Source organism: Candoia aspera, chromosome 16, assembly GCF_035149785.1.
Source record: "Candoia aspera isolate rCanAsp1 chromosome 16, rCanAsp1.hap2, whole genome shotgun sequence".
In the NCBI taxonomy this organism is placed as follows: Eukaryota; Metazoa; Chordata; class Lepidosauria; order Squamata; family Boidae; genus Candoia; species Candoia aspera.
Window position 1 is genome coordinate 2021344 of NC_086168.1, and position 24629 is coordinate 2045972.

General features: G+C 50.8%; 1 protein-coding gene across 1 annotated transcript; it reads left to right on the top strand.

The window, feature by feature from the left end:
• The first annotated feature begins 72 nt into the window (after positions 1–72).
• LOC134506194 (zinc finger protein 208-like) lies at positions 73–17900 on the top strand. The gene is made up of 3 exons (XM_063316263.1): positions 73–349; positions 831–2501; positions 15803–17900. Exons 1-3 carry the CDS (start codon positions 335–337, stop codon positions 17402–17404), a joined length of 3288 nt encoding a protein of 1095 aa, XP_063172333.1. The 5' UTR covers positions 73–334; the 3' UTR covers positions 17405–17900.
• The last annotated feature ends 6729 nt before the right edge of the window (positions 17901–24629 follow it).

Genomic DNA, 24629 nt, shown 5'->3' on the forward strand with positions numbered 1-24629 from the left:
CGGGGGGGGCGGGGCGGGGCGGGGCGGGGCGGGGGGGGCGGGGCGGGGCGGGCGGGGAGCGCTTCCGGGAGCGCCGTCACTCTTGCCGCGGACGGCGGCGGTTGGCGGGAAGACCCGGGGGCGGTGCCCGGATGCAGGCGGAGCGCGGGGGCTGCTGGGAGTCGCAGTCCGCAGGAGACTGAGGGAGGCCGGAGAGCCCGAGGCCCGGTCCGCCCGCCCGCCCGCCCGCCCGCAGGGGCCCGGGGGAGGGCAGAGGCTTCGGCGTCACGCCGTCGCGGGCCTCGCCCTCCCCTCAGGGAGCCGAACGGAGGCCTCCCGCCGCCTCTCCCCGCTGATGGAGGTTTTAAAGGTTGGTACAAGAGCTCCAAGCGGCTGACGGCGATCTTGCAGAGGAGAAGCGTGAACAAAAAGGAGAGCTTGCACTTTAAGCTGAATTGCGCTCAGAAATAAATTCAGTCTTCACACTGTGGTTAGATGGAGAAAAAATAGAGGCAGCTTACTTTTGTTCAGTAGATCTGGGTACAGGTAGGTTCATGGTGAAAGCACTTAATCATCAGCGGTTCTTTGTAGACATTTTCTGTGTGGAAGCGAACTGGTGTGGGGAGGAGCTGCATGCAGCAGCACCTCCTGCTTGCATGTCTGCCAGAAGGGTAATGGAGATTGTCAATCCCCCAGCCCGAGGAGGAGGAGGAGGTGGAACTCAGGTGACCCACGTGACATCCCACAAGCACAGTCGAGGGGGTTTGCTAGAGAGACCCCTTATGCTCATGAGACAATGCTGACTTGACCCCGATAATTCCAACACCCCCTTTGCTCCTCTCGCCCTTCAGCAGGACGGCCGACTCCGGCGAAGGAAGGAGGCGAAGCCGAGCGGAGAGGAGGGAGCCTGCACAGGAGCCTCCCGGTCCTGTCTGAGGCGGCGTGAAAGGTGTGGACCCGGTGGGGCTGCCGAAGGGTCACCCAACGAGATGATCCAGAGCGAGGAGGGACCCCGTGACAGGAGGGTGCCCGGGAAGAGATGTGGGAAGGCGGAGGGCGTTGGAATACACGGGAAAATTCACCCAGGAGAGAAACCGTATAAATGCCTGGAGTGTGGAAGGAGCTTCAATCGCAGGGGAAGCCTTTATATACATCAAAGAATCCATTCAGGAGAGAAACCCTATAAATGCCTGGAATGTGGAAAAAGTTTCAATCAGATAGGAAATCTCAGGATACATCAAAGAATTCACACGGGAGAGAAACCCTATAAATGCCTGGAGTGTGGAAGGAGTTTCAGTCGCAGGGGAAGCCTTTATATACATCAAAGAATCCATTCAGGAGAAAAACCCTATAAATGCCTGGAGTGTGGAAAGAGTTTCAGTCATAGTGGAAGCCTTTATGTACATCAAAGAATCCATTCAGGAGAAAAACCCTATAAATGCCTGAAGTGTGGAAAGAGTTTCAGTCAGAGGGCAAACCTTTATAAACATCAAAGAATCCACACAGGAGAAAAACAGTATAAATGCCTGGAGTGTAGGAAGCGCTTCAGTCAGAAGGGAAACCTTCATACACATCAAAGAATCCATTCAGGAGAGAAACCATATAAATGCCTGGAGTGTGGAAAGAGCTTCAGTGACAGCGGAAGCATTAATAAACATAAAAGAATCCATTCAGGAGAGAAACCCTACAAGTGCCTGGAGTGTGGAAAATCCTTCATAACAAATGGAAATCTCAAAAACCATCAACAAATTCACACTGGAGAGAAACCCTTCCAATGCCTGGAGTGTGGAAAGAGTTTCAGATCGAGAGGAGATCTCAAGGTACATCAAAAAATTCACACGGGAGAAAAACCCTATAAATGTCTTGAGTGTGGAAAGAGTTTCAGTCTTAGTGGAAGCCTTTATATACATCAACGAATCCATTCAGGAGAGAAACCTTATAAATGCCTGGAATGTGGAAAAAGTTTCAATCAGATAGGAAATCTCAGGATACATCGAAGAATTCACACGGGAGAAAAACCCTACAAATGCCTGGAGTGTGGAAAGAGCTTCAGTCAGAGTGGAAGCCTTGATAAACATCTAAGAATCCATTCAGGGGAGAAATCATATAAATGCCTGGAGTGTGGAAAAAGTTTCCATTGGGTAGGACCTCTCAGGATACATCAAAGAATTCACACTGGAGAAAAGCCGTATAAATGCCTGGAGTGTGGAATCGGCTTCAGTGTCAGGGGGAACCTTTATACACATCAAAGAATCCATTCAGGAGAGAAACCATATAAATGCCTGGAGTGTGGAAAAAGTTTCCATCGGGTAGGACATCTCAGGATACATCAAAGAATTCACACGGGAGAAAAGCCGTATAAATGCATGGAGTGTGGAAAGAGCTTCAGTCACAGTGGAAGCCTTTGTATGCATCAAAGGATCCATTCAGGGGAGAAACCGTATAAATGCCTGGAGTGCGGAAAGAGCTTCAGTCGCAGTGCAAGCCTTTATAGACATCAAAGCCTCCATTCAGGACAGAAAGCATAAAAATGCATGGAGATTCAGTCACAATGTGGGTCTCAGTAAACATTATAAACTTCACACAGAGAAGGAAGTTTATAAATGCACAGAGTGTTAAAAACCCTTCAGCAGAAATGGAAATCTCCAGAACCATTTTAGAGTCCACACAGGAGAGAAACCATAGAAATGGATAGAGCGTGTTTGAAATCTTCAGTAACCAGCAAAGTCAGTGCAGTCCTGGATGCACAAGGGTTTCTCAAGGGCTAAACAAGTCATTGTTTACACACAGACTCTAATTACAAACCAAGAAGGCACAGGTGTGCATACTTACCCTTCATTGCCATCTCAACTTGAGCCTATGCTGTGTTATGAGCACAAACATTGCAGGGTATGCAAAGTCCTGAACGGGACCCTTTTACTGCTTTCTTCATTGCTGTGGTTTGTGTGATGATTGTGCCATTCGGTGAAGCCTGATAGTCCATTTTCAGTCACATTACAAATAAATATCATGTCTTCTGCCTGATTACTGGTGTTTTCTTTTAAAATAGTCCTCATCTTACAAATTCTGCAAGGGGTACGTACATAAGACCAGTGAAGGTTTATGAGGTAATAGCCATGTCTTTGGCATACAGGAAAAAAACTACTGGGCGCGCAGACTGAGGCAGGTGTTAATTGGAGACGGTCCGGTGATCTCTTGCGGAGTGTAGTTACACTGAAATACAAGTTCGGGGCCTAAATGCAGCCCTGTCGGACTCCTTTCGGAGAAGGTATTGGGTTGGCTAGCACCTTATGTGAGTTACATGTGACTCTGATAGTAGGATTTCCATACAATCCCTGAATGAGAAAAGTAAACGTCTGAGCTTCGGTAGCACCGTCACTGCCGCCATCTTGACCTTTTTGGCCACCGCCTGCAGACACCCAATTCACCCTCTTGGCTGCAGGGATGGCCAACCACGCAGGAGCACTTCCAGGTCCCATCTCTTCCCCGGTGGCTGCATATGCTGCCCCCCTTTACTGGCTCATCTGGCATTGAACTAGCAAAGCGGGCTGATTCATGATGGAGAGGGTCTGCCTAGTGCTCAGGAATGGGCAAGCTGCACAATCAAGGCCACGCTAGCCTTGCTCAGCCCCTTCACAAGGCCAAAGCCCTTTGCTTCAACCCACAGTTGGCTCCTTCATCCCTGAACGGTCATTTTCCTTCTCCCCACCAGGTGGCAGTAATGCTGCAAACAAGATGGTAGGGAAAGACTTTTCTGTATTCAAAAATATATATTAAAAGTGTTTTAAAAATAGAAGGATTTATGCTTTGTTCTACAGCTTCATGAAGCTGAATGTAGCATGCCCTGCACCAGAGAACCCAAGTGGATGCCAAGCAGCTGGAAAGGTGTCTGCTTAGCCAATGCAATTCTTTTCTTTTTTTTAGATCTTTTTTTTAATCCCCCCTTTATTCCCCCTATCCTCTTCAGCTTCAGGCTATACAATATGCATTTGCTGAGGGCTGCATTTTCCATTTCATGAAGGACAGGGCCAGTATGAGAAGCCAACATGAAACTTCCCAGGTACTCAGCCCAGGTGGTTAAAGCTGAGGTGGTTAAAGGGGAGAGGAGACCAGCTTTGATTAAACAGTGGGAGGGAGGAAGGGCCAAAAAATTGATCCAGAAAATGAATACTATCTTCCTTTGCCCTCCACTCCACTGCCAACTTTTGCATGCTGGCTGGGGAATTCTGGGAGTTGAAGTCCACCTATCTTCAAGTTTCCAAGCTTGAGAAACACTGCTAGACCCTCTGAGAAGCAACCCCATCAGTGGCCCTGATCATCATCATGCAGGGATGTATTCCCTGCCTTGGCCTCCTCCAATCAGGTGCCCTTCAGGCGTCTACCAAGCCCTGAGTTTTGACCAACAGGCAGTGCCGGCTGGAAATCCTGCCCTTGAAGCGTGCCTGACCTGGTTCTTAGTTGAGATTAAGTGGGGGTGGTGGGGAGGCAAAGGGCTAGTCCCAGACAAACGGAAGGAGGGTGCCTGGGTCATCCAAGAGAATTCATTGCGGTGGCTGAGCGTGTACCTCATGCTGAGCTGTGGTTTTCTTGAGCCATTGCTGAGTAAGCCCCAAGTGGCTCTTTGTGCAACGTACCACCATAAGAAATGAAATGAAGAAATAAAATAACAAATAAAAACCATAAAAGAAGGGTGAGCAATGTTTGGAGGGCTGCAGGAAGCTGTCTGCTGGTAGGATGGTGACCGGATTTTCAGGAGCAGCTTCCCCCAGGCTTAGAGGAGGAATTGGGGTCTCTGGATGCAAAATCCATGCTTAACCCCATCTTACAAATCCATGGGATATGTACACCCACCCTTAAACCGTCCCAAGCACCCCAAAAGGCTGAAGTCACACCACCCACATTTTGTTCATTTCACAGCACACGCCCAACAGGCTGTGGAGGCCCACCCTAAGACCCAATTTGCAGAGCACAATGGCACTAAAGCAAAATCAAGCCAGGTTACACCCTGCTTGGCCCACATACCCAACCAATGATTTGTGAGTGGGTGGTTTTACGGGCCATCTAACTGGCATCGCCCTACAAACCTGGTCTCCTTTGCAAAGTGTGGGGAGAGCCTCGCAAAAAAAGAGCTTCAGCCACCTGTGCTGAGTGCCTGGGAAGGTTCAGCCAAGCCCCCAAAAGTTCTTCATTGACTTTTGCCCTGGTTCTTTTTTCACTATTGGTTGAACTGCCCAGAGTCATAACCTGTGAATTCGACAGGCAGAAAAATCCGTTAATTCGTTGAATAACTGAAGAAAGGTAGCCTGAGAACACCCAGTGATGCTCCTGGGTCGTGTGCAAGCCCCATCGCTGGAACCCGTGCCCCACACACTACTGGTCCTCATGCTACTTTTAGGTGCAAATGGGTCCTTGGCAGGCCACCTGCACCCCCTGCACCCCCTGCACCCCAGCCCGTAACACTGCCCCGCAGCTTGTCTACAGGCCTGTTTTACAGCCCCCCTTCCCTGGCCAACTCTCCTGCCACTCAGGCCCCTGGATTCTGTCAGCGGACCTGGGGAGCATCCCCCAGCCTCACAGAGAGTTAGATTTACGGAAGAGGCAGGCCTGGGTTTTATATAGCTTTTTCTCACCGTGAGCAGCAGCCACTTCATCCCCTCTCCACATGCCAGCATCTTCATTGTGCTTTTATGCCACTTCGGGACATCCTTTGACTATGAGTTCCACCATGCGCCGACTGCATGCCAATATACGTGTGCGGGTCCGTGTACCCGACTCTTGCAGGGAGAGAGTTTATTGGCATCTCTGCTGCTCTATTTTAGTGTATTACTCAGCAAGGGAGGCCGGAGGGGGCCTTTTTCAGTAGCAGAAAGTCAAGCTGGAGGCCAGGGCTGAGCCTCTGAAGCAGCAGCCCCCCCTTCCCCCGTCTCCGCGGCCTGGAGCAGTCGGCCTGCCACACAGGTAGTGGGCAGCAGGAGGCAGATGCCTGTCTCGGTGCCCAAAGCTGCTTCCGTTCAGGCGGCTTCTGAGTGCCAGATGTAAACCCGCCCCCAGAGAAAGCTTCACGATGCAGCTCTAGAGACCTAGCCAAGTTTTGCCAATCCCTATTTTTAACGCAACGGAAGGAGAAAACGTTTAAACACGTGATGGAGAGTAATTTTACTACCTCTGGCTGCTCGATCAAAGGAAGTCAAACATAGGTCTGGGGCCCTGGAAATGGCCCTGAAAGACTGCAAAGGAATTTAGAGCCGATCTGGGCAGAGGAGGCCAAGGCTGGGCACCTGGAGCAACACCCCTCTCTCCCTGTTGTCCCAGGAACTTGGGGGTGGGGGTGGGGGGTGGTATTCTATAACACCTGGTATTATAGAAAGCATGTATAACATTTGCATTATTTCCCCGGCATTAGCGCCCTCCTCCCCTTCTCCCACGCCCCACCCTATGCCATACCTCCATATTCAACCTCCCTCCCCACCAATCCCAATGATAGCAAAACAATTCACAGAGGATCCTTAAAGGATCCTCTTCACAGTCTGAGGGTGTGTGTGACCTATGGAGACCCCTTCTCCCCCTCACTGGCCAATGAATTCCCAAATTTAATTACAGTAGTTCCTTAGCCATAGTTTTGCCTGCATCGTGTTTAATTTAATTCTTTACTTACTTATTTAACTCCCTCCTTTTCCCCCTTCCTCCAAACCTAAAAATTCAAAAAGAGTAGTACAGCGTGCTTCATCTGATCTTCTGCTTGTGGTCGGGCCTGCTTTCCACAGTTCCAGGGACAAGTCCTAGATTGCTTGTCACCCAGGAAACAACCCAACAACATTTAAAACAGCATGTTTGATGGGAAGGATGGCCTTGCTGCTGCTTCAGGCCGGCCCCGAGTCCTGGCACCCACCTGCACAAGTCCCTGCCACTCTCTGGGCGTTTTTCAGAAGGGCTTGCTTGCCTTCTTCCTAGGGCTGAGAGAGAGGGTGATATGTGGCGGGTGGGGGTGGAGGGGAGAAGGCTAACATGGGATGGGGGACCATGATGGACGCATTGGAAAATTAAGCACATTGTCAGTGCTTGACATCGGGCGGGAGAGCAAGCTCTCCGATGGCTGGAGGTTTCTAGCTGCGAGGGAGCTGGCGGCAGTGGCAATCTATCTGCTGTGTACTGGTGCCAGGAAGGCCGAGCCTTCCCTAGCTCTGCCTGACGCTCCGCATCCTCTCTCCTTGGCTTCAGGGTTTGTTTCGCATGACCATATTCATCCTGAGGACTGAGGAGTGAGAGAAGCCTAGACTGAGAGGTTTAGATTCGGCAGCCTGAATCCCGGTAGACTGAAGCTGTCCTGGAGCACCGGTGGAGCCAGGCCTCGAGGATAAAAGCTAAGCTTTAACCAAAAGTTTATGGAAGCAAGACACGCCCTTGACTCAACTTCGATCACACCGGTCTCCGGTCGTAGAGGTGGAGTGGAGACACAGCGAGGTGTCTGGAGAGCTGCTATGAAGAATTTGGATTGCACCCTTTCCAAGGCGGCGAAACAAGAACCTGGGGGCCAACCAAGGTCCCGCAGAGGAGCTGCCTAGCGGCTTAGCCTGAAGGAGCTTAAGTGCGGCTGGGACGTAATATTCTCCCTCGGAGCGGAAAGATTCCAGGGTGGCATTGGCAGATCTCGGTCCAGGGGCAGCAGCACGTTCACAGTGCGCTTCCCTTGAGCCAGTGGCACGCACGACTCCTAAAGGCTTGACGCCGGTCACCCGTTCCATCCTGCGGCCATTAATGCTCCACGAGCGGAGCTTCGGCCTTTGGGCCAAGGCCACGATCTGGCTTTGTTTCCAGACGATCGTTGTCGCGGTCTTGGGCCAGGCTCTCGGAGCTCCTTCAAGGCCTGCTGGTGTTCTGGAAGGAGCTACAGCGTCGTCTGCGCAAAGCAGCAGAGCAATGCTGCGATCCCATAGCTTGGGGGCATGGAAACGTGAATTGTACTCTCATCTCACCCTACCATGGACGTAAAAGTTGAAAAGCAGGGGGGCCAAAATGCTCCCGTTTGACCCCCTTTCGTGTTTTACCAGCTTCGAGAGAGACCCGTGCGTATGGCACCTGACCTTAACAGTTGTATCAGTCTGTAGGGCACGGGTTAAGCAGAGAAGCCTACGGCCGATTGATGAGCCTTCCAGCTTTTCCCATAATTTGATCCTGGATACGCAGATATGGGCACAACTGTTTGCAATTCCACCTACTAATATCATCATTTATTCGGACAATGATTAGAACAATGTCGCTGAAGTCTTTGTGCTTCAGTACATGCCAAAGCCACACTTCAGCCAAGGCAAGGGTTGAAGCCGACGGCCCGTTGTGGGACGATGCAAATTCCTGTGCTGGCTGATCCCGGCAGATTTGCCCGTCTGGACGCTGGCAGCTTTGGGGCTCCTCTCAGAGGCCTTTTGCTCCCTCACGCTAAAGCAACAAATCCCCCCCCCCAAGGCGTTTTATGGATGCCACTTGGTCTACCTTGAAGGGCGGATATGGTGGTCCTCAAACAACAGGCCTGGTTCACATACTGTGATAAGCCAAAGGTGGTTTACTTGGTTCTGGTTTAGTGTGTTGTCTGAAGCTAGCCAACCAGTTTGTAAAACTAAGTTATGGCTCAGCACGGTCCAGGAGCTCTACTACCGCTGGGTTAGCCAAGAGTCATGAGTAAAGCAAACGATAGCTTAGCACAACGTGTAAAGCGGCTACACATTTTTACTCCTTTGTCCCTTCGGACACCTGCCTAAAAACCTCTGGAGGGAAGATCCTGCACAGCAGCATGACACAGCCATTCCCATCACCGCACTCTGCCTCGGCTTGTCTCCACTCCCAGCTCTTAGCAAAAGAGCTTTCCTGTTCCTTCAGAAAAGCCCGGGGACTTACCGGTTGAGGACGTTGAGATACAGCCATGTGAACGTGCCTTTGCCAGGGCCCCCGGCAGGGAAAGAGCCACCCCCCCCTCATCATGTGTAAGACGGCAAAGGGGATGAAGTCTTCCTCCTGACCAGAGAAGCCAGAGCAGACGGTCACTCAGACGTCCAGCGAAAGGGCCGCCGCAGCCAGAAGCGGATACTTACCAGAAACGAGCAGCTTTCCAGCCCAATCGTGATGTGGGCCAACTCTGGGGTGGGGGTGGGCCCTAAACTCACGCCTGACATGTCCTTCTCAAGCTGCAGAGAGAGGGAGAGATTCCTTGGGAATTTGGCCTTTTGACAAACAAAATAAACCAAACCAGTTGAGAGACCAACTCTACTACTGTTTTACCTGTTTAACCATTTTTTAAAAAAAATGTTTTTGTTTTTGTTTGACTTAAAGGAATTGGATGAATTTGGAGGCTAAAACCCGACATCACTAAAACCGAGGTTGCTTGTTTTCATTTGAACAACAGACAAGCCAGCTATCTCCCAAAAGAGGAATTTAGAAATCAGCTGCTGAAGTTCAATCGCAACCCAAAGTATGTAGGAGTGACCCTCAATCGGTCTTCAACTTGTAGGGAACGCCTAAGAGAAACCACAGAAAAAATAAAAACCAGGAACAATATTCTACACAAAGTTTATGGCACCAGCTGGGGAGCAAGCGCCACAGTTCTTAGGACATCAGCTCTTGCCTTGGTATATTTGGCGGCTGAGTATTGTAGTCTTGTATGGTTAAACAGCGCTCACGTAAAAGCGGTGGGCACCCAGCTTAACCACAGTATCAGGAACCATCAAATCAATGCCTTCTGAATGGCTGCCGGTACTATCCAACATACCCCCCCCCGTCTTAGAAGGCAACTTGCCTTGAAAAGGGAGTGGCAGAAATGCGAGATCGATTACTACCTAGAAACAAGGACTGCCACGATCGAATATTTAGACTCAAATCTCAGAACCCGCTGTGCAGCAACTAGCCAGAGAAGACTTTGACTTTGAGACAGCATGGCACCAGGAGTGGGCAACTTCTAGCCCAGATCTGTTTAAATTAGTGTCTGATCCAGCACAACGCCCTCATGGCTTTGATCTCCCAAGGAAAAACTGGACTGCGCTCAATCGGATTCAAACTACTCATGGCAGATGCCGATATTGGAAGCATAAGCGGGGGCTGCTTGATAATCTGAACTGCGACTGTGGGACGTCCCGCAAACCTGACATCGCACCGCGATGGACTGTCCCCGCAGAAGGGGGTTCCTGGCTCCCTGCAAGAACTCCGTCACCTCGAGGGCACTGCTGTCCAGTGGCTAAACGATCTAGATAGCCGGCCACAGGCTTAGCCACTCTAGTAGCTGCTTGTACTGTTCTGCCAAGTGTCCAAGCAGTGATCAGGTGCTCAGGCAACTGGTTCTTTTTAGATCCAGAGATAATAAGCACGCCAGTGGATAAAGAAACTTTAAGCTTTATTATAAACTTCAGCAAACAGATTTAAACAGACACACAGTTCAAAAAGAAACACAGTTTAGGCAGAGGATACAAAAGCATAAAAAGCATCGCATCAAGAAAGAAGTAACATACTTCAGCAAAGTGACACCTTTATTCCCTTTTATGTTGCCAGGACCCTCCTGACCAAGGCAACAGGGATCCCCAAAAGGCTGGCTTCTTGTTCTGCAGCACCCCAGCGCTTAGTCTGCATAGAAGCCCCCAAAATTCAAAACGATTCCAGGAGTCTCTATCAAAGTCTGGCTCTCAAACCTCGTGACCAACTCTCCATGGTACCAAGGCTATGTGGCCTGACCTTGACTAGGGTCTGGAGCACCTGTTTATGACCTCGCCCCAAAGCCTGGGAAGCTCTACAGATAAGCCAGCGCTCACAAAACCATGGCGGTGAAGGTGCTGGGCTAGAAACCAGGAGTCTGTGAGTTCTAGCCCTGCCTGAGGCCTGAAAGCCGGCTGGGTGACCTTGGGCCAGCCCCTCCTCTCAGCCCAGCTCGGTGCAATGTAGACCAGCCTCCTCGTGGTGCATCCCAGGCAACGTGACTTGTCCCGGCTAAATACACATCTGGCTGCTGGACCTCACAAGGATTTCCCAGCAAGAAAAGCAGCATGAACACCGAACCGCTATGCCATGATTAAAGAAAAAATCCTTTGGGAGGGCTGTTGGAGCAGTGGGCTTATTCTCAAACTAACAACCTTGCGGTTTTATCTCCCCCCCACGCCAAACAGGAATAAAAACAAGCCAATTAAACATCAGCATAACTCAAAATAAACTCTATTCTACTTTGTGTGGGGGAGAAAACCATCATGTCTCTTAACTCCTCAAAATTACAAAGGTCTTCCGTGTATTTCCACTACACATACATAACTTAATTTATTCATCGTTTTGTTCATCATTTGTATTGCGTGTTTTTTAAAAAAATTGTCGCAATGCCCTATATTTTATACACTTTTATATACTGTTTTTGTGATTTTATGCAACAATGCTGCATTCTGCTATGCCATACGAAATAAACAAACAGTTTTACCAACTCTCACAAATACTTTTTAAAATAGTCTCCAGGATGACGGAACTTCAGGGCACTGGAGGTGCAACCTCCAACTAACTCAAAACACATCTGCAAGAATTTTGACTGGGGTGGACCGGTTGGCGGGACCATCTGGGTTCCTGAGGCCCTTCACCAGGCCGTTTCCGAAGATGCTTCCAAATGCTGACATATGCACCAAAGCCATAAGGGATCAGGGGAGCACCTGGGGGGACGGCATCCTCGGAGATGCAGCACTCTGGCCGTGTGCTTGTCTCTGGCAGCCTGAACCAGAGCGCCTCCCCAGAATCAGCCTTACAGCAGCTCTTTTGCAAAAATGCAAGAGAGGTTGGCCACTGCCAGGGACTACCCGGTGGCACCTACAAACAAACCAGGTCGGGGCCTTGCTTACCTTTTGGGCGACCAGCGGACTATTTCCTCCAGACAATCCGCCTTGCCTTCAGCTGTTTAAGTGTACTTTTATTGCTTTTAATCCTCGCACTGCCTCGTGTTTACTTTTTTAGATGCGAGTGGCCCCTTATACTATATGTTGATTTTGAAAGAGGCACAGCATCTACTCGGGGCACGTCTGTCCCAGATTTTTATCAGTTCAACTTTGTTTTAGCTGCTCTGAGAACACGTCCAAGGCGAGTTGTACATTTTAAATCATTACAGATCACTTTATTAAACCAAGAGGTCTGACGACGGTCAGCTTTTGCTTCCCGACTGGCCAGTAAGAAGCTCCCGGCACTGAAAACTCCAGCTGCAGGGCTTGTTCCCCTGTTCCTTCTGCACATCTCTGCAGAGCGGGGCGAGAAAAGCAGAGCCGGTCTTCTGTTCCTTACCTTGAGGATCCCTCCGGTGTACTGGGCCACTGACTTGTCCACATCGTCAGCTTTCCCGCTTCCCCAGGCTGGTGGGCCCCCAGGAAGTACGTGTGAGCACATTCCACAAGCTGCTCGTGCTCAATCCCCACGCCAGCCAACACCATCCTGCTGGGCGTGTAGTAATTCCTCAGGTACGAATGGAGGACCCTCCTGTCAATCTTCTCAACGTTCTCTGCCGGACAGAACCTGTTCAATCCCACTGTGTTTTCCCTGTAAGCTGCCTGTCGAAGACCAGGAAAATTACGCTGATTTTCAAAAACCAGGCAATGACAAAACGTACCGTACGTTGAGCGTACTTTCTTGCTTTAGGATCACTGTTGGCCACACGTGCACCAAGACACGAGAAAGCTCTTGCTGTTCAACTTTTCTGAGAATACAGCTGTGAGCACAAGAGAGACCCAGACCTGAAAAAGTAACACCCTCTCCTAAAGGCTCAATTAGTGCCCCCAAATACCGCAAAAGCATTATGCCGTGGATTCCACAGTTGAAGGTATGCCTTTAAATGATGCTGAGCCTGGATCTCAAGTGCTGGAGTTAACAAGAATGCGCTACGTGGCTTGGAACCAGGGTATGTCGGAAGCTTCTATTCCCACGAAAATCTGGCCTTCACGGAGATGATGGTGGGATACCCTTGCCCAGCTCTCTTATCTTGAGGGTTGTGCAACCCAAAAGCTTATCTACAGCAACTTTTGGATCAGACCCGAACAGTTGTCCACATAACCGCGCTAAGAAGCAGTGAGATGTCTGACAAGCCTGGATTTGAACCCAGGTCTCCCTGATCCCTGGCCTACGCTACTGAGAACTCCATGTTGCCTCTCAGCCCCGTGATGAGATCTTCCCCTGCCCCCAATGCCAGGGCCTGCAAGCAGCTCTGTGTGAGAAGCACTTTGGATCCAAAGCTGAAAGGGGGCTTGCAGCAGACACGGGTGCACACGCAGCAGATGAGGGACCTCCTTAAAGAAGGTGCATCTTTTCTTGGGATCACAGGGCAGCTGCGCAATCCCAGGAAAGTACACATTTCAGTTAAGGAGGCATTGATAGTGTGCCCACACCCCTCTGAAGCACTCTGTCACGCCCCATTGGCCAAAAGACACACTTTCTTCCGGTGCAGCGTGTGCACCCATGCTCACACCAAAGCCCCCATTCACTGAATGAATGAATGAATGAACGAAACGGTCCTGGACTGTTTCATTTCCCTTCCAAGCTGCAGGCAGGAACACGTTGCATTAGCAAACCAAGTAAGAAGTCCTTATCTTATTGTCCCCCCAAAATGAACCCCATCGCTTATCATACAAAAGTCAAACTTGGGCTCCTTCCGAAAACTATTCAGGTCCTGCATCTAGAGGAATGCAATTCCCTTCCCTTCCCTTCCCGCTAGAGGAAGCGAATTGCAAACAATGGGGGAGCCACCGCCAGCCTCTCAAACCGCTCAGTGTTGCCCCATCTGGCATGCTGGTAGCAGCGTCGCACCCTTTGCCCCCTAGCTCAATCCACAAGATTAGCGGAAGGTGGCTGCGCAGCTCGGGGGCTTTACAGGGGTAGAATCCCAGCGGGCCTTACGGCATGAATCATCTCGGTCAGCAGCGGCTCTGGATCGGGTCTCGTGTTCAGGTCCTCCAGCTCACATCTCAATTTCCTCATCTGCCGAGAGGAGCCAAGGAGGACCACCTTGGAGTCCAGCCCCACAGGGTCCAGCGCCAACGTCCTACCAAGGGGCAGTGGCACGTGCACGGACCCGCTGGAAGGGGAGGAAGCGTCCTCCCCGCCTCCCGAATGGTCACCAAACCCCACGGAATAAACCTGCGCCGCTCCCCAGCAGATAAATGCAGTCAGGCACGCCCATCCATGCCCCCTCCTGCCACCTCGGCCCCTCTCCCAGCCCCGTCCTTCCGAAGGGCGCTGTCACCGCGGGCACCACGAGCGCCTTTGCGCCACCCAGTCTATGCTCGTGCGGGGCAGCGAAGCCCCGCCTGGCGCGATTCTCTTCCCTCCAGGCACAGAAGACTCCACGGTGGCCTCACCCGGCAACCTGCTTTCTGAATCACCACCGTGATTTTCTCTCTCGTCGATCGGAACATTACACAGGTCGCCTCGCCTGCCAAGCCGGGCGGGAGGACCACTTCGGCCAAGGGACTGGCCGGGGTGTCCAGGCCCTGCTCTCTGCGGAAGCAGCGTGCGCCGCCGCCGCATCCCTGGAAGGGGGGCCGGTCTGGCTTTCCGGTCTGCACCCGGGGAGCGAGGCACGTCTAAGGCCGGGCAGCGAGGGGCCTCCAAGCCCCGCGGAGGGACCGCCCAGCGGGAGCGCGGCCGGGAGGGGCGGGCGGGGCGCCGGTCCCCTCTTCCGCTCAGGGCCGCCAGCTCCGCTTGGACCGCCAGGCACGGCCGGCCCGAGGAGGAGGGGGGCCCGGCACCCGCGGCCACGTGACCGCCCCCACGGAGCCCGGGGGCGGGGGGGACCCGAGGGGGCGGGGCGGGGAGGGCGGGGCGCGCTTCCGGGAGCGCCGTCACTCTTGCCGCGGACGGCGGCGGTTGGCGGGAAGACCCGGGGGCGGTGCCCGGATGCAGGCGGAGCGCGGGGGCTGCTGGGAGTCGCAGTCCGCAGGAGACTGAGGGAGGCCGGAGAGCCCGAGGCCCGGTCCGCCCGCCCGCCCGCCCGCCCGCAGGGGCCCGGGGGAGGGCAGAGGCTTCGGCGTCACGCCGTCGCGGGCCTCGCCCTCCCCTCAGGGAGCCGAACGGAGGCCTCCCGCCGCCTCTCCCCGCTGATGGAGGTTTTAAAGGTTGGTACAAGAGCTCCAAGCGGCTGACGGCGATCTTGCAGAGGAGAAGCGTGAACAAAAAGGAGAGCTTGCACTTTAAGCTGAATTGCGCTCAGAAATAAATTCAGTCTTCACACTGTGGTTAGATGGAGAAAAAATAGAGGCAGCTTACTTTTGTTCAGTAGATCTGGGTACAGGTAGGTTCATGGTGAAAGCACTTAATCATCAGCGGTTCTTTGTAGACATTTTCTGTGTGGAAGCGAACTGGAGTGGGGAGGAGCTATATGCAGCAGCACCTCCTGCTTGCATGTCTGCCAGAAGGGTAATGGAGATTGTCAATCCCCCAGCCGGAGGAGGAGGAGGAGGTGGAATTCAGGTGACCCATGTGACATCCCACAAGCACAGTCGAGGGGGGTTTGCTAGAGAGACCGCTTACGCTCATGAGACAATGCTGAGTTGACCCCAATAATTCCAACACCCCCTTTGCTCCTCTCGCCCTTCAGCAGGACGGCCGACTCCGGCGAAGGAAGGAGGCGAAGCCGAGCGGAGAGGAGGGAGCCTGCACAGGAGCCTCCCGGTCCTGTCTGAGGCGGCGTGAAAGGTGTGGACCCGGTGGGGCTGCTGAAGGGTCACCCAACGAGATGATCCGGAGCGAGGAGGGACCCCGTGACAGGAGGGTGCCCAGGAAGAGATGTGGGAAGGCGGAGGGCGTTGGAATACGCGGGAAAATGCACCCAGGAGAGAAGCCCTATAAATGCCTGGAGTGTGAAAAGAGCTTCAGTCAGAGGGGAAGCCTTAATAAACATCGAAGAATCCATTCAGGAGAGAAACCCTATAAATGTCTGGAATGTGGAAGGAGCTTCAGTCGCAGGGGAAGCCTTTATATACATCAAAGAATCCATTCAGGAGAAAAACCCTATAAATGCCTGGAGTGTGGAAAGAGTTTCAGTCATAGTGGAAGCCTTTATATACATCAAAGAATCCATTCAGGAGAAAAACCCTATAAATGCCTGAAGTGTGCAAAGAGTTTCAGTCAGAGGGCAAACCTTTATAAACATCAAAGAATCCACACAGGAGAAAAACAGTATAAATGCCTGGAGTGTAGAAAGCGCTTCAGTCAGAAGGGAAACCTTCATACACATCAAAGAATCCATTCAGGAGAGAAACCATATAAATGCCTGGAGTGTGGAAAGAGCTTCAGTGACAGCGGAAGCATTAATAAACATAAAAGAATCCATTCAGGAGAGAAACCCTACAAGTGCCTGGAGTGTGGAAAATCCTTCATAACAAATGGAAATCTCAAAAACCATCAACAAATTCACACTGGAGAGAAACCTTTCCAATGCCTGGAGTGTGGAAAGAGTTTCAGATCGAGAGGACATCTCAAGGTACATCAAAAAATTCACACGGGAGAAAAACCCTATAAATGTCTTGAGTGTGGGAAGAGTTTCAGTCTTAGTGGAAGCCTTTATATACATCAACGAATCCATTCAGGAGAGAAACCCTATAAATGCCTGGAATGTGGAAAAAGTTTCAATCAGATAGGAAATCTCAGGAGACATCAAAGAACTCACACGGGAGAAAAACCCTATAAATGCCTAGAGTGCGGAAGGAGCTTCAGTCAGAGTGGAAGCCTTGATAAACATCTAAGAATCCATTTAGGAGAGAGACCATATAAATGCCTGGAGTGTGGAAAGAGCTTTATTGATGTTCAGTACCTCCAACAGCATCAAAAAATTCACACGGGAGAAAAACCCTATAAATGTCGGGAGTGTGGAAAGAATTTCAGTCTTAGGGGAAGCCTTTATTACCATCAGAGAATCCATTCAGGGGAGAAATCATATAAATGCCTGGAGTGTGGAAAAAGTTGCAGTCAGTTAGGAAATCTCAGGATACATCAAAGAATTCACACAGGAGAAAAACCCTATAAATGCCTGGCGTGCGGAAGGAGCTTCAGTGTGAGGGGGAACCTTTATAAACATCAAAGAATCCATTCAGGAGAGAAACCGTATAAATGCCTGGAGTGTGGAAAAAGTTTCCCTCGGGTAGGACATCTCAGGATACATCAAAGAATTCACACGGGAGAAAAGCCCTATAAATGCCTGGAGTGTGGAATCGGCTTCAGTTGCAGTGGAAGCCTTTCTACGCATCAAAGGATCCATTCAGGGGAGAAACCGTATAAATGCCTGGAGTGTGGAAAGAGCTTTACTCAGAGTGGACAGCTCAGGCTACATCAAACAGTTCACATGGGAGAAAAACCATATAAATGCCAGGAGTGCGGAAAGAGCTTCAGTCGCAGTGCAAGCCTTTATAGACATCAAAGCCTCCATTCAGGACAGAAAGCATAAAAATGCATGGAGATTCAGTCACAATGTGGGTCTCAGTAAACATTATAAACTTCACACAGAGAAGGAAGTTTATAAATGCACAGAGTGTTAAAAACCCTTCAGAAGAAATGGAAATCTCCAGAACCATTTTAGAGTCCACACAGGAGAGAAACCATAGAAATGGATAGAGCGTGTTTGAAATCTTCAGTAACCAGCAAAGTCAGTGCAGTCCTGGATGCACAAGGGTTTCTCAAGGGCTAAACAAGTCATTGTTTACACACAGACTCTAATTACAAACCAATAAGGCACAGGTGTGCATACTTACCCTTCATTGCCATCTCAACTTGAGCCTATGCTGTGTTATGAGCACAAACATTGCAGGGTATGCAAAGTCCTGAACGGGACCCTTTTACTGCTTTCTTCATTGCTGTGGTTTGTGTGATGATTGTGCCATTCGGTGAAGCCTGATAGTCCATTTTCAGTCACATTACAAATAAATATCATGTCTTCTGCCTGATCGCTGGTGCCTTCTTTTAAAATAGTCCTCATCTTACAAATTCTGCAAGGGGTACGTAAACTTAAGAGCTCGACGGTATTCAGTTCCTCTACCGTCTAAGACCAGTGAAGGTTTATGAGGTAATAGCCATGTCTTTGGCATACAGGAAAAAAACTACTGGGCGCGCAGACTGAGGCAGGTGTTAATTGGAGACGGTCCGGTGACCTCTTGCGGAGTGTAGTTACACTGAAATATAAGTTCGGGGCCTAAATGCAGCCCTGTCGGACTCCTTTCGGAGAAGGTATTGGGTTGGCTAGCACCTTATGTGAGTTACATGTGACTCTGATAGTAGGATTTCCATACAATCCCTGAATGAGAAAAGTAAACGTCTGAGCTTCGGTAGCACCATCACTGCCGCCATCTTGACTGTTTTGGCCACTGCCTGCAGACACCCAATTCACCCTCTTGGCTGCAGGGATGGTCAACCACGCAGGAGCACTTCCAGGTCCCATCTCTTCCCCGGTGGCTGCATATGCTGCCCCCCTTTACTGGCTCATCTGGCTGAGTTGAACTAGCAATGAAAGCGGGCTGATTCGTGATGGAGAGGGTCTGCCTAGTGCTCAGGAATGGGCAAGCTGCACAATCAAGGCCACGCTAGCCTTGCTCAGCCCCATCCGGGGCCTTCACAAGGCCAAAGCCCTTTGCTTCAACCCACAGTTGGCTCCTTCATCCCTGAACGGTCATTTTCCTTCTCCCCACCAGGTGGCAGTAATGCTGCAAACAAGATGGTAGGGAAAGACTTCTTTCCGTATTCAAAAATACATATTAAAAGTGTTTTAATATTAGAAGGATTGATGCTTTTTCCTATTGTGGCGTGAAGCTGAATGTAGCATGCCCTGCACCAGTAAACCTGAGTGGATGCCAAGCTGCTGGAAAGGTGTCTTCTTAGCCAATGCAATTCTTTTCTTTTTTTTAGATCTTTTTTTTAATCACCCCTTTATCCCCCCTATCCTCTTCAGCTTCAGGCTATACAATATGCATTTGCTGAGGGCTGCGTTTTCCATTTCATGAAGGACAGGGCCAGTATGAGAAGCCAACATGAAACTTCCCAGGCACTCAGCCCAGGTGGTTAAAGCTGAGGTGGTTAAAGGGGAGAGAAGACCAGCTTTGATTAAACAGTGGGAGGGAGGAAGGGCCAAAAAATTGATCCAGAAAATGAATACTATCTTCCTTTGCCCTCCACTCCACTGCCAACTTTTGCATGCTGGCTGGGGAATTCTGGGAGTCGAAGTCCACCTATCTTCAAGTTGCCAAGCTTGAGAAACACTGCTAGACCCTCTGAGAAGCCACCCCATCAGTGGCCCTGATCATCATCATGCAGGGGTGTATTCCCTGCCTTGGCCTCCTCCAATCAGGTGCCCTTCAGGCGTCTACCAAGCCCTGAGTTTTGACCAACAGGCAGTGCCGGCTGGAAATCCTGCCCTTGAAGCGTGCCTGACCTGGTTCTTAGTTGAGATTAAGTGGGGGTGGTGGGGAGGCAAAGGGCTAGTCCCAGACAAATGGAAGGAGGGTGCCTGGGTCATCCAAGAGAATTCATTGCGGTGGCTGAGCGTGTACCTCATGCTGAGCTGTGGTTTTCTTGAGCCATTGCTGAGTAAGCCCCAAGTGTCCTGATTACCAGGAAACACACTGAGACGAGGACTTGGTCTCTAATATTTATTAGTAGTACTTAACAAGAATCCTAACAAACTGAGAAGGCGTGGGAAAACCCAGCCATATAAACCCCAAAGGTTAAGGCGGTCCCGATCTGTGTCTCTTTGAATGGCTGAACAGTTCCTCAGTGCTACGCATGCGCTTGACAGTCTGGGTGGGAGCCCCCTGCTCGCCATCCTTACTCATGACACCAAGTGGCTCTTTGTGCAACATACCACCATAACAAATGAAATGAAGAAATAAAATAACAAATAAAAACCATAAAGGGTGAGCAATGTTTGGAGGTGTAATGGTTGCCCAGCCCAAATACTCAGACTCACAAGAGGTTGCTAAATGAAATCTGATTTATTAGGGAACTTAGGACAAATACAGAGAAAGCTGAGAATGACAGAAAGCGCACCAAATACAAACTTAAACCCCTTGTTGCAAAAGTAACCCCGCCTCCCTACCAGCAGAGCCGCCCGTCCCAGGTGCTGGCAACCGTCAGATCTCCTAGCCTGGGAAAGTAACCTTGAGCACAGGAGATAATCCAAATACATTCCAAGTTCACAGCCAAGAGATAAAGCACTCCCAACAGGAACCATCCTCCCGTCAAAGATGAAACACACATCCAGCTAATGACATGCGAAACGTTACGATGTATCAAACACATTGAAACGGCAAACATGACATACCGCCTCCCCAAAAACAAACCTAAGGACCCGGTTTAGAGGGGTAGGCGGAATGAAAGCGGGCAACAAGGGTAGGAGAAGCCACGTCATAGGCAGCGACCCATTCCGGATGAGGGAAATGCTTCCAGCGAACTAAGTACTGTAGAGTATTGCGAAGGCGTCTAGAATCTAAAATTTCTTTAACTTCAAAGTGTTGTTGACCGTCAATCATGATGGGGGTTGGAGGTGGAGGCTGATCATGCCATCGGTCAGAACGAATACTTGGTTTGAGCAAGCTGCAATGAAAAACAGGATGTAAGCGTTTAAGGTTATGTGGCAAAGCAAGCTTAAAAGTCACAGGGTTAATTTGAGCGGTAATGGGGAAAGGACCCACAAACTTAGGTGCCAATTTCTTTGAAGGTTGCGAAGACTTAATGAATTTAGTTGATAAATAGACCAGGTCACCGACTTGAAAAGCAGGATGAGGGGCACGTTTCTGGTCAGCATAGTGTTTGTAATCCGATTGGGCGTCAGCTAACGCCTTTTGAATCACCGGCCAGGACTCCGCTATTGTGTCGACCAATCCCCCGGCGAGGTCGGTCCGACAGAGGGTTGCGGTAGATCCGGGATGGGCATAAAGTCTCTGCCATGGGCAATACGAAATGGGGTCTGACCGGTGCTTTGATAAACAGCATTGTTGTAGGCAACTTCAGCAAATGGGAGGAGGTCAACCCAGTTGTCCTGCTGATAATTTACAAAAGCCTGGAGGTATTGCTCCAGCGTTGAGTTTAAGGCCTCTGTGGCCCCGTCCGTCTGTGGATGCCACGCCGTGGACAGGGCTTGCTTAGTTCCCAAAAGTTTGAGGAATGCCCGCCAGAATTGTGAGGTGAACTTTGTGCCCCTGTCCGAGATCAAGTGGGAAGGACATCCGTGTAGCCGGTACACGTGTACCAAGAAAAGGCGGGCCAACTGGCGTGCGGAAGGAATTGGCATGCATGGGATGAAATGGGCTTGTTTAGAGAAATAGTCTTTGACAACCCAAATCACTGTTTTGCGCTGACTGGGTGGTAACTCTACAATAAAGTCCATGGAAATTTCATCCCAAGGGCAAGCTGGGCTAGCCACAGGTTGCAGGAGTCCCTGAGGTTTACCGCCTTTGCGCTTTGACATAGCGCAGACAGAACAGGAGGCGACATACTCCTTTACATCTTTGCGCAAGGTGGGCCACCAGAACTGCCGCCGGACAAGGTGCAAAGTTTTTACAAAACCAAAGTGTCCCGCCACCTTGTCATCATGTGTACGGAGCAACACGTCTTTTCGCAACTTCTCAGGGACATAGAGACGGTTAGATTTCCAAGCAAAACCCCGGTCAAATGTAACATTGTCTTTGTTTGCGAGCAACCAAGTATCCGTTTTTAACTCCTTCAGAAACTTTTGTTGCAACTGGGAAGGAATTGACAAAGCGCTTGGCGGCACGGGGACCGCAGCGGCTGGCTGCTGCGCCCGTGTTTGGCTGCGGGTCACAGCCTGCATACCCAGTTGTGGCGTTGTCCACAGAGTGCTGACCACTTCGGGCGCTGCGCAAGTGTCCTGGGGTTGCTGTGACAACGCGTCTGCCAGGAAATTCTTTTTCCCTGGAATAAACTTCAATTGAAAATTAAATCAATTGAAGAACTGAGCCCAACGGACTTGTTTCGGGCTCAATTTGCGGGGGGTGCTGAGGGCTTCTAAGTTCTTATGGTCTGTCCACACCTCGAAAGGGTGATTCGCCCCCGCTAATAAATGCCGCCAAGAATCTAAAGCAGCTTTTACGGTGAATGCCTCCTTCTCCCACACATGCCAACGCCTCTCCATCTCAGAGAACTTGCGGGACAGGTAGGCACATGGTTTGAGGCATCCTGCCCCATCAGCCTGCATCAATAATGCCCCAATGGAATAATCAGAGGCATCAGCCTGAACCACAAAAGGTTTGGAGGGGTCAGGGTGTTGTAAAATTGGCTCTTTGGTAAAAGACGCCTTTAGCTGCTCGAACGCCGCCTGACAGGCCGGTGTCCACCGCAGCAGTGCCCCTGGATTCTTTACTCTTCTAGTATCTCCCAGTCCCTTTGTGCGAAGCAATTCCATTAGTGGCAAAGCAATTTCAGCAAACCCCCCGATGAACAATCTGTAATAATTACTGAACCCCAGGAAACTTTGAAGTTGCCTGCGGGTGCGGGGTCTTTCCCAATCCACGACAGCCTGGACCTTGGCAGGATCCATTTCAATGCCCTTATCTGAAATTCTATACCCCAAATAATCAATTTGTGTCTGGTGAAAGGCACATTTGGACAGTTTGGCATACAATTCAGCTTTCCTGAGCTTGCAAAGCACCTGTTTAACCAAGGATACATGTTCCTCCATAGTTTCAGTATAAATCAATACATCATCCAAATACACCAATACCCCTTTAAACAGATGTTCATGGAGTACCTCATGGATCAATTGCATAAACACCCCAGGGGCCCCAGCCAGCCCAAAAGACAAAACCTTATACTGAAATGCACCCAATGGGCAATTGAATGCCGTTTTCCACTCATCGCCCTCCTTGATCCTTACACGGTAATAGGCTTCTCTCAAATCAAGTTTGGAGAAGATTTTTCCTTTGGCCAGATGAGACAAAATGTCTTTGATCAAAGGCAAAGGATATTTATTGGAAATTGAGACTGCATTTAGCCCCTGGAAATCGGTACAGAGTCTTAATGTCCCATCCTTCTTTGGGCAAAAGAGGACTGGTGCCCCCACCGGCGAGTTGGCTGGCTCGATAAACCCACGAGCCAAGTTTTTGTCCACAAAGTCCCAAAGCAAAGTTAATTCCTTTTGCGTCATGGAGTAGATTTTTGGCTTAGGTAATTGGGTGTTAGGCACCAGCTCAATGGCACAGTCCGTTTTCCGATGAGGGGGCAGTTGATCTGCTTCTTTTTCTCCAAACACATCAGCAAACATCTGGTAGTCCACCGGCAGGCCCTCCAGAGGAGGGGCCGGGCAATGCGGAGTCACAGCTGCCGCTACCCCCACCACCTCCTCTGGGGATTCCCTCCCCTCCGGTGCTTGATAAAATCCGTCCTTAAAGGTGATAGTCCGATAAACCCAGTTTATTTGGGGATTTTGCTGGACCAACCAGGGCACTCCCAAAACCACCAGGGGACCCCCCACCGGAGCCACCACAAATGACAACCCTTCCCGATGGCTGCCCAGTTGTAAAGCCACCAGCCCCGTGAAATGGGTGACCGGTTTGCCACCGGCCATGGACCCATCCAACTGCGTAAATGCAATGGGTCGTTGCAAGGGGAATGTAGGTAGCTCCAGGGCCGCTACCACATCGGGGTGCATCAAACACCTGGAACACCCCGAATCAATCATGGCCCACACTTCTATGGTCTTGGATCGGGAACCCAACTTTAACTTCACCGTGAGAATGCGATAACTGCCACTCACCGATGTAGGCTCGCGCCCTTCTTCCACCACCTGCCCTGCGGCGCCCTTTAAAGCAGGTGGCTGCCGTTTCCCGCCGGCTGCAATAATTCCGGTTCCCCCTCGTCTTCGTAGAACAGCACGCTGTCTCCCTCACTTTCGGCCACCGCTGCTTTCATTTTCCTCGGCAGGGCAGGGGACTTCGCCGTCGACTTCCCTGGTCGTTCCTCACCCTTTGCCTTCGGGCACGCCGCCACTTGATGTCCCTCTTTGCCACATCGCAGACACTGCCCCTTTGCATACCGTCTCTCTCTCTCTTCTTCCCAGGATCTTTGCCCGGGTCTTCCCCCGGTACTCAGCGGGCGACTCGGTTTCACCTCTCACCCCGTCTTCACTGTTCTCCGTTGGGCAAATACCTCGTGTGTGTGTTCAGCCCTCCCAGCGAGCTGGATCCACTCGTACAAAGTGTACGGGTCGTCCCGTCCTAAGGACCAGCGCAGCACTTCTGTATTCAGGCCATCCTTGAACAGCTCGATGATGGTGGCTTGAGACCAGTCATCCACCTTTCCTGCCAGCGCCTTAAACTCCAGCGCGTAATCGGCCACCGATCTCGACCCTTGCTTGAGTTCTTTCAGGGCATGCTTCGCCCTCTCTTTCGCCAAGGGATCCTCAAAGTGCTGCCTTAGAGCCCAGAGGAATTCGTTGAATTTTTCCAGTTCGGGCGCTTCCGACTGGCACATCTGTACATACCAGTCTGCCGCCCTCCCTTTCAGCTTGGTAGCAATGGTGATGATCTTCGCTTTTTCCAAACGAAAAAGCGACCCCCACTCCTCCATGTATGCCTTGGCATTTGTTAGGAAAAATGAGAGTTTTGTCGGATCCCCATCGAATTTGATGGGGAAGTCCCTCAACCCGCCCGCTGACGGGCTGCGCCCTC